At 34.8% G+C, this 14,292-nt stretch overlaps 1 protein-coding gene and 1 pseudogene across 1 annotated transcript; one reads left to right on the top strand and one right to left on the bottom strand.

Annotated features, from left to right (window-relative positions):
* Nucleotides 1-7,973: 7,973 nt before the first annotated feature.
* On the bottom strand, nucleotides 7,974-9,277 carry LOC145162538 (akuammiline synthase 1-like; annotated as a pseudogene).
* Nucleotides 9,278-13,229: 3,952 nt separating this feature from the next.
* Nucleotides 13,230-13,808, top strand: LOC145163928 (uncharacterized). The gene has a single exon (XM_079082665.1). The coding sequence runs from the start codon at nucleotides 13,230-13,232 to the stop codon at nucleotides 13,806-13,808; it is 579 nt and encodes a 192-aa protein (XP_078938791.1).
* Nucleotides 13,809-14,292: the final 484 nt, after the last annotated feature.

Raw genomic sequence — 14,292 nt, 5'->3', positions numbered from 1 at the left:
TCTTTCATATCGCTAACTGTGATACAATAAACTGAGTGGGTCAGGTTGGGAAACTTGGTGAGTACATAGGGTTTTCAACCCACAATAATATAATTAATATTTTAATCATCAAACGATTAACCCAATTTCGCATGCCCATCGTCTTTTTTATTTTTAAGGATCTACCCTAATATCATCTATGCTGACAGTACTAGTTTAGGGATTCCTCCATGATACTTGCCAGTAGGTTTTCTTCTATATGTATTCCTAAGGATTTATCCTAGGGATCATCTTCTTTATTGACAGTATTATTTTAAGGAGTCCACCCACAATACACGTCAATGGGTTTTTAGAGTACATCTGATGAACACATGGTTCACAAACACCTACAGGTTGCGAGCCTGCTAGCGTTCTACTGAACTGTCTAGAATAGTTCGTGGCTGTCATCTATACTCTTCTAGATGACATCATCTTTAAAGTCAAGGCCTCTCATCATCTATTTCATCTTTCATCTCTCATCATTTATATCATCTTTCATCTACCCATGTTTACCTAGTATATTTATAGGTATAAAAATACTTATGCAATTTAAATCAAGTAAAACATGAATAAATCGTTCATCTAGCATAGATATCAAGAACACAGATAATAGGCACATATAGCATGTAATTATCTTAAATACTTCATATTTATGTGTAAGATGAAAGTAACTCGGACAACGATTCACTTCTAGCAATTGTCTTTTCTTTTGACGTAACCTAATATCATTATCACTAAGTCTTAGTGTAATATTTCTTGCGACTAATTATTACTCTAGATTCATCATTAATTCAAAGTGTATTGATCTATAGCTAATAAGGGACAACTAGGTAAGATCATATCGGAGGTAGGGTTCATTTGTTATATAGATTATACTGTTTGGAAAGCCCACTTTAAACAACTCACTAAATCTAGCCTTGTCATCATCCCCGTAAGCAGATCAATCAGTATAACGACTTGGAATCATTGATAAATCTTGTTTATAGGTTCATAATAACGATAATGAACTTAAACATAAGTTATACTTAAAGCACGGTAAGTATAACTCAACTTACAGGTGGTTTAGCGAGAAACCGAACTTTGCGTGGGCAGAACTTCTTAACCAAAAGCTCTACTTCTTGGGGCTTTCTGACGCTCCAGAGCTTCGCTACTAGCCCTTAGGAAGTTCTAGAACAAGGCCTAGGTACCTTGTGGGTTTGGGAGAGATTGGAATGAAAATGTGTGAAGAAATGTGTGAAATTCGACCTTTATTTATAGGCTTTCAGGAGCCCAATACGTTGAGCGTACTACAAACTACGCTGGGCATAATGGGTACGTTGGGCGTACATAAGCATTACATTGGGCGTAATGTGCCACATGTTGCCATTTGATCGCAAGCTGTGGGAGGAAGGGGGTGTGCCAGATCGCGACACGTGCCGCTCTCTTGTTAATCTAAAAATTAATTATCTTGTAAAATCCATTACTTTTTCATATGAGCTCCATTTTTTACATTATTTATATCCATGCGTATTTATCGACGAGATATACAACTTTCGTTTAGACTCTGTCAGCTAATTTTGAATTTATTTTTAAAGTTATATGTTAACAACCTTAGACAGTTAAAGTCCGTTAAAATTCACAACTTTGTCATCCAACGTACGTTTTCGAATGTCTTTATATCGTTGAACTCCTATTAACGAGATATTCAATTCCCATTTAGATTGTTTCAGCTTAAAATCAACCGATCTAAAATTCGATTTCTGAGCTGTATTCTGCTACGTTGAATCTTCGAAAAATCATAACTTCCTCTAATAAAGTCAGATTTAGACGTTCTCTATATGCACCCTCTCAGTTTGAAAACTACTTCGACTTTCATTTAGATCACTAAGTCTATGAAGTATTTTATCAAAAATTTACTTTTTATGTTACAAAGAGTTGTGTCGGTTTAAATCGCGAAACTTCAGCGGGTCATAACTTCTTCGTTATAAGTCGGATTTCAGTGTTCTTTATATCTAGGGAATCCTTGTGACATATACTACAACATTTATTAAGATTATTTATCCTAAATAATCTTCTATCAGAAAGTCATTTTTAACACGTATTATCTCTAAATTGACTAGCCTGAATCTGCGGGCGTTACACAAACTTATGCAAACCGAATGATTAATTGTAGATCTTTACTCCAATCTATCTAATACTCTTCCTCCAATTGAAATCTGATCTTCAAGGGTTCCTCAGAAGGTTTTGGTTGCTTTCTCTCGAAAATCCCAGCAGCTATCTATGCATGTATGCCAAAATCTGCCTAAAAGCCGATATTTATACTTGCCAAATTATCGCTTCCACGTCGTGGCCAAAAGGCTCCATGCAGCCCAAGCGCATAAATTTAGGGTTTTCTCTATATTTAAGGGAATGGTTCCGTGTTTTTGTAACACTCGGTTTCAAATCTTTTCATTATTCGGGGTCATGGCCCGATTATCAGATATCGTAAGGCTGATGGCCTTGGGGGAAGAAGGGAATTGGCCCTTATTGGATGTGGGTGTTATAGATAAAAGTAATCCCAGTGTTCGTTTGTGTTTTGGAGCCCAAGGGTATAATCGTAATTTGGTAGCTCGATCCTTTATGAATTTTGGGTTTTTGTTTGGAAGTTCTAAGGCAAGGGCGAGTTGATAGAAGTGTAGGGCTTCTCGTCACCTTTCCGTGGATATAAAGTTCATTGGAAACAGACTTAAGACTGAGGAATTATGGCCAATTGAAGTTCATGAGATTTGGAGCTTGGTCGAGTACGCGGGGGGGTACTCACCAAGTACGTTGGGCGTAATGAGTTAATGCATCACGGGTAGTTCTTGAGTACACTAGGTGTAATAAGAGGTACGTGGGGCGTACTCCCTTCAGCTAGAAACCCTCATTTTTAGGGTTTTACCCCTATTTAAGCATTTTTTTTCTTCTTGCGCCTTGACCCTTATCAGCCTCCAAGCCTCCTAAACCCTAATATTCGACCCTTAGCCACCATCTTGAAGTTCTTAAGCCTTTGTGAGGAATCTTGGAGTGTTTTTGTGCATCTTGAAGAGTTTGATGACATGTTCTATCATCTGCAAGGTTCAAGTTATTTCTCAAAGATCGATCGTAGGTCAGGATATCATTAGTTGAAGGTGAGAGAGCAAGACATCGAGAAGACCGCATTCAGAACAAGATACAGACACTATGAGTTCTTGGTTATGTCATTTGGACTAACCAATGTTCCAACAACATTTATGGATTTGATGAACAGGGTTTGTAAACCATTCCTTGATAAATCCGAAATAGTGTTCATAAATAACATTCTTATTTAATCAAAGAGCTAGCAGGATCATGGCAAGCACTTGCGAGAAGTATTAGAAGTTTTAAAGAAGGAGAAGTTGTACGCCAAGTTCTCCAAATATGATTTTTTGATTCAAGAAGTCCAATTCTTGGGTCATGTGGTTAACTAGGAAGGAATAATGGTTGATCCAACAAAGATTAAAGCGGTGATAAAATGGAAACGGCCAAAAAGTCCCACTAAGATCCGTAGTTTTTTGGGATTAGTTGGATATTACCGAAGGTTTATGCAAGGCTTTTCTTTGATAGTTGCTCCATTAACAGGTTTGACCCATAAAGGAGCTACATATACATGGAGTGAGAAACATGAAGAAGCATTCGAGAAATTAAAGAAGAAGTTCTGTGAAGCACCAATTCTTTCATTACCTGACGGAGTTGAAGACTTCGCAGTCTATAGCGATGCATCTAGCATTGGGTTAGGTTGTGTTCTAACCCAAAGAGATAAGGTAATCGCGTATGTATCTCTACAATTGAATAATTTGATGTTATTAATGTAATTAACATTTGAATTATTTGATCTAAACTATCACGTTCCGTGTGTTCGATACCCTTTCTTATCACAATTATATTACTTCACGAGTAGGTACACTGCCTATTTGTGTTTAATACTAGTTAAGATTAGATAGGACTTTATAAATTTAAAACTAGTGTATAAATAAACACATCAGATACACAAATTAAACTTGAAAATCAGAAGGATTAAGGAACAGAGTCAAATTTGAAAATCAGAAGGAACATATTCAATTTCTAGTAAGCTTTTTTGTTTTAAATTTTTTTGATTCTTTGATTCATATTCTATAAGCTTCTTGAGAATCAAATTCTTAAGGTAAAACCAAATCAGATTCAATTTTTAGTTTATTTTTTGTTTTAAATATATGATTCATTGATTTTAGAAGCTACAAAGGTTTTGAAATCATAAGGTAAAGGATTTTCTGATTTATTTTGTTGGTTCATTTTTTTGGTTCAGTTGTTCATTTTTGTTTTCAGTTTCTGGATTTTTTTTAAAGGACACACAAATCAAATTTGAAAAATAGAAGGAACGGTCTCAACATAGTAATAAGAAAATCCATTTATGATTTTTGAAGGTAAAAGCACCTCCGATTCCGATTTTCCTTTTTTTTGTTTATAATTTCAATTTCTGATAAGTTTGTTATCTGTATTTTTTATAAGCTTTTTGAAAATCAGATTCTGATGAGCTGCTAAAAATCAGATTATGATAAGCTACTCAACAAACATATGATTTGATGACAACGACTCACGAATGACTTAATGGACTGGATTTGATCACAATTGAGATAAACATTTTGGATAAAGTTACTTGTGAAGATGTTAAAGAAAGGTTTATTTCAACAAGTATTAGAATGATGGTTGTTTTCAATTAAAAACAATTTTTTTGTATTATTTGAATGAAATTTTATTTATGCATTTTGCAATAAAAATTTGAAAAATTAAACTGTTTTGCTTCAAATTTTATAACTTTTTAAGTTGGCCCTTTTTTGTTAAATTGCACAGGAAGGCATGTCCCTGACGGTGGGCAACCCGGGTTAGAGACCTAAAATTCCTAGAGTATATATGGTGTGTTTGGCACGGAGCTTTTAAAACCTTTTGGGAGCTTCTAGCTTTTAGCTTTTGACAAAACACTCTAGTTTAAACAAAAAACTTTATTTGATAGTACGAGCGTTTAGCTTTTACTTTACACAAAACGCTTCAAATCTAAAAACTACTTCATGTAGCATTTAACAAAACGCTACTGAGCTTTTGGGCGTGTTTGGCAAAAGTGGTTGTTAGTTGTAAGCTGGTAGCGGGTAGCTGGTAGCTTGAAGTTGTAGTTTTTATTTGTTATTTGAGTTTTTGGCAAAAGTAGTTGGAAGTGTGAAATATGTAAAATTACATAAAAGGACAATTGTTTAAATATATATATATATATATATATATATATATATATATATATATATATATATATATATATATAAGGGTAATTCTAGAAATTGATTTCAAAAACTCATTAGCGTTTTGTTAAACGCTACATAAAGTAGTTTTTTGATTTGGAGCGTTTTGTTTAAAGTAAAAGCTAAATGTTCGTACCGTCAAACGAAGTTTATTGTTTAAATCGGAGAGTTTTGTCAAAAGCTAAAAGCTAGAATCTCTCAAACGCTTCATGCCAAATACGCCCTTTGAAATCAATTTTCATAATTGTCCTTAAAAATATATTTATATATTTATTATTTTAAAACAGTTGTCTTTTTATGTAATTTTACATATTTCAAAAGCTTCCAGCTACTTTTGTCAAACACTCATATAACTAATAAAAGTTATAGCTTCCAGCTACCAGCAACCCGTTACCAATTACGCGATACACGCTACATGTTACTCGCTTCCAGCAAACAACTACTTTTGTCAAACACGTCCAATATGATTATATAAAGAAAAAACTTAATTTATCTAAAATGTTAGGAGAAATGTTTTTCTTTGAATTAGTTGTTTTTTAATATTAATAGTGAATTTTATAACAGTTTGTATATTTTCGATTTAATTTTTATTATATTTATGATTATTGGGGACCATTTTTTTTCTTTTACTCTGGACCCACTATATCTTTGGACCAGCCGAATGCACAGAGGTATAAACACATAGGCGAATTTAAGTTGAAGGTAGGTGGGTCCTATGACCTGAAGCTTAGTTAAAAATTTTATAGATATATTTTTAAGAACTACCTTGGAGATTTTTCAGGAACTACCTTGTGTTAGTGTTGGAAACGTGAACATAAATTATTAAAGACTAATAAACTAAGACAATATTATTAAGTAACAGAAAAATAGATACAAATCATCAATTAATTAGTCAACAAAAAATCTGTAAGTAACTTAGTTAAATATTATTAAGTAGCAGGAACTACATTGTGTTGGTATCCGAAAACAACTGCTCACTAGAAAAAATCATCAGTGCCGGGAAAAAATATCGACATCGCCTTTGGAGTCTTCACCCGTCACCACACTTCTTCCTCTCCGTCTTCGCTTGTTGTCTCTCTTCTGCCATTCGCTAAACTCAGTCTGCAACTCCGACAAGCAAGTAACAACCTCCGTCGTGGCCTGTTTGCTCCTCCCTCCTCCGTGCCGGGAGTCGCCGATCTATAAGTTTTATTTGCCTTCTCTCGCTCTTTATGTTTCTCTTTCTTTCTCTTGGTTGGACAATAGAAATGGGTTAATGGATTTTGATAGAAAAATTGAAATGTTGGAACTATAGTCTAGCATGTATTGAGAATTAAAATTTTTGGCCTTGAAATACTAAAAGGCTGCAAAAGCTAAAATGAGTACTAATGAAATAATGAATTATGTTTGTTAGTAAGAAGTTCTGATAATTTTGCGTGAGTTGTCATATATTTCCCTTTTCATATATTTTCAATTCTAAAGCCTCCGTATTCATAAAAAGAAATTGTAGATTTTAATGTCATATATTTAAAAAGAAAGGTGTTTTAGGAATTACTATTAATATACAATAATTCAAATATTTTAATGTATAAGACCGTGGGAATGATTGTAATAATTTTAATAGAAATATTAGATATCAAAGATACATGTTTAAATATTTTACCATATAGAACCCGCTCAATCCAAATATGATTGACTGTTTATTTTTATTGGTTACATTAATTAGGAACCACGTGGTTTTCTATTCTAGACTCGCCACTGTATAAACATCACCTCTACTTGTAAATTATGTGCAAGTGCATTGAAGGAGAATCAGTGGATCACCTTTTAGTGGATTGTCCATTTGAAAGTAAGGATCACCTTTTAGTCGATTGTCCATTTGAAAGTAAGGCTAGAGAATGGGTTTTCAAGTCATGTGGTGTTGATCATTGATCATTTGCGGATGTGAGAAATCTTACAAATTTTGCGGTGTCTTGGAGCCGTTGCCTAAAAACGGAAGATCTTCATAGCATTTTGTTACAGATTGTTTTGGGCACATGGAATGATGGAATGGAATGCGAGTAATGACAAGGTGTTTAATAAAGTTCTTATTTCCACTTACATGTTGGCGGATAACATTTTTACATGTATGTTTGGTATAAATTTAAAGAAAAGAAAGGGGTGTTTAGTTGGTTGCTTTTTTTTTTAATGTAATTTGTAATTTGATACCTTGTTTTTGTCTCACCTAGCTACTTGCTAGGCGTGGCCTTGTTAATATGATATTCTTGGCGTTTCCAAAAAACATAGGTTAGTCAACAGTTGGAATATACGAAAATGTACCATAAAAAGGATCAAAAAGGACCTCCTGGCATTCCACACTTATTATGCAGACTTCGATCTAATTAAGCGGTTGTTTAGATTGTTTTCATGTTTAACTTTCACCGATTTTATTTTAAAAAAGTATATAAAATCAAAAAGTTGAGATGCGCGAAAATGATATCAAATAATTCGCATATATACTAAGGTACGGAACCAATTGAGAGTTTAAATTTGTTTCCAAAGGAAATTCATCAAGAAATACCACCTTCTTGAATGAACACGCGATTGTTACTAACAGAGCCACTACATGGATTTCTATTTTAAAACCCATGAAAAAGCAATTTATGTATTTATGTATGATAACAAACCACAGCCAAAGGGTATATATAAACATTTTCAGACTTCTTCAACATAAGTAAGAAACTCCTTGTCGTTTTGAAGAATGGCTATTTCTTCTTCTGGCAGATGGACAAGTGCTGCGATACCATCTCCAGATGGTGTATCCATCAGAATGAGAGTCTACTCCTCCACATCTGGAATTCGTATTGTTACTTCTACTGGCTTTCCCCACCCGAAATCCACTTCATAAAATGGAAGCCTACACACGCTTGAACTATAATAAACATCACCCTGTAAGCTTGAGGAAGTGTTTGCAAACTTTTCAACTACTTCTTGCTCATCTCTTATTCCTTCAAACTCCGTTTTTGCTTTCCTTACCTCAGCAATCATATCACTCAACCTGATTTCACCAGAATCCACCAGCTTTACTATCGTCCACGTAAATATGCTGCCTACTGCTGTTTGAGGATATTTTTCAACAAATTTGTTCCTCATGTTCATTGCTACAGACAAGTTCGATGGCTCAAAAGAACCTGACTTTGTCTTCGCTGCACTAACTGCATGTTTAAATAGTAGAGATGTCAACACTTCGACTCGAGTAGGGTTCATTGGAGCTGTGCCCATGGCAATAACCTTGTCCTTGAGCTCATTTAGTTTTGAATTAGGAAATATAAATCTCCTGGTAGCATAGGTTACTTTATCTATGTCCTTAACGATTAACTTAGGCATTCTAATTTCATTACTTGTGGAGGATGAAATGAAACATGGGTTTATGGGTGACCCGCCACGTGTAATAGTGGCCCAATGGTTGATGAAGTTGGCTACGGTTGCTGCGTCAGCAAGCTTGTGTGACACGGACAACGCCACTGCCACTCCACCTCCTGCAAAATGGTTTACTTGAACCTCGAGCAACTTAGGGCAAGAAGCACGAGCAGTGCTACTGAGACCATAAGGAAAGAGCTGGTCTATGGTTTCATCTTGCTCATTCTTGTGAAGGAAGTTATCGAGTAGGCTATCATTAGTAGCTTCCAAGAACTCGACCCCTTCGTCATTGCAGTTGATGTAAGATGCAGGAGGTGTTGGAAGCCTACCCGCGAAGGGATAGTAGTTTGTTAAACACTGTGACAATGATTGCTTTAGGATGTTGGTGTCACTTTTTTTGTAGTTTCGGAAGAAGAAAACAGATGGCGTGTGCATGTCAGGAGCAAACTGATCAAGCAATGAAAGATTATAAGTTTTGAGGTGTGGAGGTGTTGGGGAAGATGGTCGAATGGTTTCTCGGGATATGATTGTGTGAAGTTGCCTTATCGTTCCAAATCTTTGGAGCTTTGTCATCATCTTGTTCATTAATTCGTATTGACAAGATTACTACAAGTAGTCTGCAGATGAAACTTGTGTGCGTCTTTTTATATATATATATATACCATGCACATCACGTAGTTGAATTTTCAATATTTAACTTGGGCACGTACGGCAAGTTCCGTGTTTGACTAGAGAATTACAAAAACAAGCACATGGGTTTTATATAATCGCTTTAGATAAAAACATAATGAATTGGATTAATTTAATTATCTACATAGTTAATAGTTTGTTGTCCTATCCAATCATTAACCTACAAAAATAATGTCTGAAACCGGCTATACCGATTATTGTTTGTCAAAAACTCAAAATGGTGTTTTATAAATAGTCAAAGGTGATTTTAATGGTAATCATGTAAGAAAATGAACAATGTCTAAGAGCTAATACTTGCGTACCATATTAACTCATTAACCAATAAAATAATTAATATATATATATATATATATATATATATATATATATATATATATATATATATATATATATATAGAGAGAGAGAGAGAGAGAGAGAGAGAGAGATTAAACTTGAGGTGTTTTCAATGTTCGGCCAGACCTAAAAACATCATCCATGACGACTTGGCTGTATACTTTCATTGACCATGGGTTTTTAACAAACTTCGTTTTAGTAGCCAAATGGGAACCATCGGCTAGTGAGAAATTGGAATATACAAAAATGTTGTATGGAAAAAGATCAAAGGAGAACTCCTGCTACGTGGGTTCTTTATCTACACGTAATTAAACGGCTGTGAAGATTGTTTTCATATTAATTTTTCATCCTTTTGGAAAATATAACGGGGAATATTGAAACGGAAATTGCTATCAAACAATATGTTAATTAATCGATTGGTATGTTAGCTAGAGTCATCGGAGCGTTAAGGGGGCAAGGTGGGCAACTATACAAGGCTTAATTTTTTTATTCGGTATAATTATTTAAAAATAAAAACTTATAATAACGATAAGAGTCATTTTTATCTAGTTCGTCCCGGGCCTTTGAGGATATTTAATTCCTTAGGACCGGCCCTGGCTAGAGTATCATTCTAGCTAATTTATTGTTAGACAAAATTGCAAAAATGGTCTCTGTGATATGCAAAATTTTGGGGTTTTAGTCCAAACCACGAGTTTTTTGGATCCATGGTCCTTTTGAAGTGTTTTGTATGTGGTTTTCGTCCCTGGACTTAACTCCCGTTAAATAGGATCTGTTAAGCCCCCTCATGTGCCTCACACGTGAGGGTAAATTCGTCATTTCATATGTAAGGGACCATTTTTGCATAATCCGTTTTTTGTCTTATTTGACCATTACCCCTCTCTCTCTCTCTCTCAAATTTCTTCCTGGAAATTAAAACACATGCACACAACTTCATCATCTTCTTCTTTGGTCTCATTTCTTATCCTCACTATCCCTGTACAGTTAGTTAATAAACATAGATACATAAAGCCAAGTATCTAGGAATCGAAGTAGAAAATAAAGCCCCCGGATTTTCAAATCTTCCTCCCAATCTAGAAAAAAACCCAAAATTCTCATCAAAATCAAGTTTAGATAAAAAAAACATACAGAAAGCCATGTATCTGGGATAGTTGACGACTTAAAGCTAGCCCCCCCTGCACAAGATCGTATCTCTCAGACCGTTGTGAATTTACACCCAAATGTAGGTTTCCGGCGATGGGGTAATTGTGGAATGTCTCTCTCTCTCTCTCTCTCTCTCTCTCTCTCTAGGAACTGTTATTGCCTCTCGATTATGTCACCATGTTCATATTCAATCTAAACAATGCTTTCCAGAAGAAATCAAGCACATAGAAGAAATAATTCACCCGTGATCAGAAGAAATCAAGCACGCAGAAGAAACCTATGAGGTTACTAGTTCATCAGGTTTGATTTCAGGTTTTGATTTCAGGATTTGGTTTTGATTTGTTTTGATTTCGGGTTACTAAGGTACTGAGGTGGATAGATTTGCAAATTGGTATTCTATTCTATTGTGTGTGTACAACCTAAAATGTCGATCTATTTTTCTTACATACCTAGTCTTTCATTCTGATTTCTGTGTTTGATTACATGGAGCACAATTTTCGATTTTGATTCCAAAGTTTAATTTCATGGAACACAGCCACCACCAAGTTTCAGCTCCACCCTGCCACAGTCGGCACCCTCTACCGAAAGCCCCTCAATTGCGCCTCAAGTTCATCCCAAAATTCATGTAACCGTCTTGCCCTCTTCCCATTCTGTTTTAGTTCCCAATTTTTCCTCCACTGTCGACGGGATGAAAGGGTGGGAGTGTTTCTTTGATGGCAATGGTTTCTTTGGGGAAATTGTTTTGATTTTGGCTGATAATCTGCTTCTGTGAGTACATTTATAAGTTTAATTGAGGATGATGGATTAAATAAGCCAAATTGGGGGTATTACGAACCTTCATCCCTACCACTTCAACCTCCCAAATCTGGACTATTAAAGATGCGAGGGATGATTTTGGAATCGATTACAGATGATGCTGATGCGATGGCTGGTTCATCCCAAGTACATGATTTTGAAGTCTTTGATTAATCCAAGTTGCAGTAAGATGATCGAACCAGGTGTTATTTGGAATATTTGGCCGCTTTCTCTTCAAATCCACCCCTCGATCTACAATCTGGTGACGAAGAACTTCAGAGCTAAGTAGCAAATTGAGATCGTGAAGCTGTTTGGGATCACGATGTACTGTGGTTTGACCTGGCAGCTCCGTCTTCGACAATTGTGTTTGTTTTTCTTAGTGGAATTGCTTATTGTTTAATTGAGTTTGTGTTTGTTAAGAGAGAGGGAGAGAGAGAGAGAGAGAGAGAGAGAGGGTAAAGGTCAAATAAGCCAAAAAACAGATTATGCAAAAATGGTCCCCTACATATGAAATGACGAATTTACCCTCACGTATGAGGCACATGAGGGGGCTTAACAGATCCTAGTTAACGGGAGTTAAGTCTAGGGACCAAAACCACATACAAACCACTCCAAAATGACCATGGATCCAAAAAACTCGTGGTTTGGACTAAAACCCCAAAATTTTACATACCACAGGGACCATTTTTGTAATTTTGTCTTATTGTTATAATCGTTTCTAACTACAAAGGATAGTATTGTCTTTTCAAGTTAGAATTCTATTTACGTTAGTTAGTCTTAGTTAGATACTCTTTTATGTAATGTTATATATATATATATATATATATATATATATATATATATATATATATATATATATATATATATATATATATTAGGTGTGATACTCATGTATTACATGAGTTTATTAAAAAAAATTATATATGAAATTCTAAAATTTTGAAATTTAAATTTATAAAAAAAGTTAGAAAAATATTAAATTATTAAAATTAAAGTTTTTTTTTTCTTTTAAATTTAAACAAATAATTTATATAAATAAACAAAGGAAACTAATCAAACTTTAATTTAGTAATTTTGAAATTAGAATGAAATTTCATTAATGAAATTAATATGCATTTATTATTACATTTAACAATTATGTGGAATTTAATAAAATGGAAAAACCATAAAATGACATGTGGAAAAAAAATGAAGATAATAAGAAAAAGTCATGTGGCATAATGCATTAGAAGATAGTGGCAAAATTATTTTCATTTATTAGGGAATATATATATATATATATATATATATATATATATATATATATATATATATATATATATATATATATATATATATATATATATATATATATATATATATATATATATATATATATCTTTGTATGTAATTGTATTTAGTCCATTAGTCATTAGAACGGCTCAAAAGCCCATTTGTACATCTGTATATATTCGATTATTATTTAATGAATAAGCAAGTGAAAATCATTTCTAAACATGGTATTAGAGACAAATTAATTCCCCAGCCGGCCCTACCTTTCTTCTTTTCTACGAATCTTCCCTCTACTATCTTCTTCTTTTTTCTGCTCGACCATGGCTGACAAAACTAAGCCATTCACATGCACCCATATCAAATCCTACGTTCCGCTTCTACTCGATCTCAATGAGTTAAATTATGATGCTTGGAGAGAACTATTTCTCACCCACTTTCGAGCATATGGAGTTCATGGCTATCTCGATGGCACCACCAAACCAAAAGATTTGAATAATGTTGATTGGAACAATCTCGACAACCTGGTCAAATCTTGGCTCTATGGTACCATGATCCAATTACTTCTCACCATGATTCTTAAACCACAGTCAACAGCAAACTCCGTCTGGAACACCCTTGAAGCTATGTTCCGCGACAACAAACACTCACAAGCCATAGAACTCGACAATGAGCTTCGTTCTCTTGTTCAAGGTGATCGCACAATTACTGAGTATTGTCAAAAGATGAAGGACATATCGGATTTACTTGCAAACATAGACGCCCTGGTCCCCGAGAAAATTCTTTTCGCCTACATGTTCAATGGTCTCTCACCGAAGTTAGAGAATATCTTGATGCTTATTCGTCACAAAGAACCATTTCAGAGCTTTCTTAAGGCACGTTCCACCCTTGTCTCCGAATAGTTTCTTGGCAATCAACCACCGGCTGCATCTCCTAGTTACTATAATCATGGCTCCTCAGCATTTGTGCCTCTCACCAACAGCAACAACACCAATCGGAATCACAACAACACCAACAACCGGCGCCCCCACAATAGTCGACCCTCTTCCAATCGCCCCAATGATGCCTCCAACAACCACCGATATTGAAACATCCCAAAAATACGGCCCAAAAATTTCGTTTTTTCAATCATATTAAAAATCATAAACCATCCAGTATCATAAGTAGAATCGTAAGTCATGTATCATAACACATCATAAAATATGTCTCATATATAAATCTCATGACAAAATATCAGAGTGAAACTCCCAGGCTGAAGACTGTGGTGTGTGTCATGCGATCATCCCGAGCCCTTCCCTTTGCTAGTGGAAGTACCTGAAACCAAAACTGAAAACCGTAAGCATGAAGCTTAGTGAGCTCCCCATACTACCACATACCATTCAATAA

This window comes from Lactuca virosa, chromosome 3 (genome assembly GCF_052849685.1).
Source record: "Lactuca virosa cultivar CGN04683 chromosome 3, Lactuca_virosa_CGN04683_v6, whole genome shotgun sequence".
NCBI classification, from domain to species: Eukaryota; Viridiplantae; Streptophyta; class Magnoliopsida; order Asterales; family Asteraceae; genus Lactuca; species Lactuca virosa.
Note: the sequence above shows the minus strand (reverse complement) of the source record. Positions and strands in the feature narration are given on the sequence as shown.

What these genes read in the sequence shown, in the direction of transcription:
- LOC145163928 (XM_079082665.1), top strand. Translation starts at nt 13,230, where the DNA reads ATGGCTGACAAAACTAAGCCATTCACATGCACCCATATCAAATCCTAC.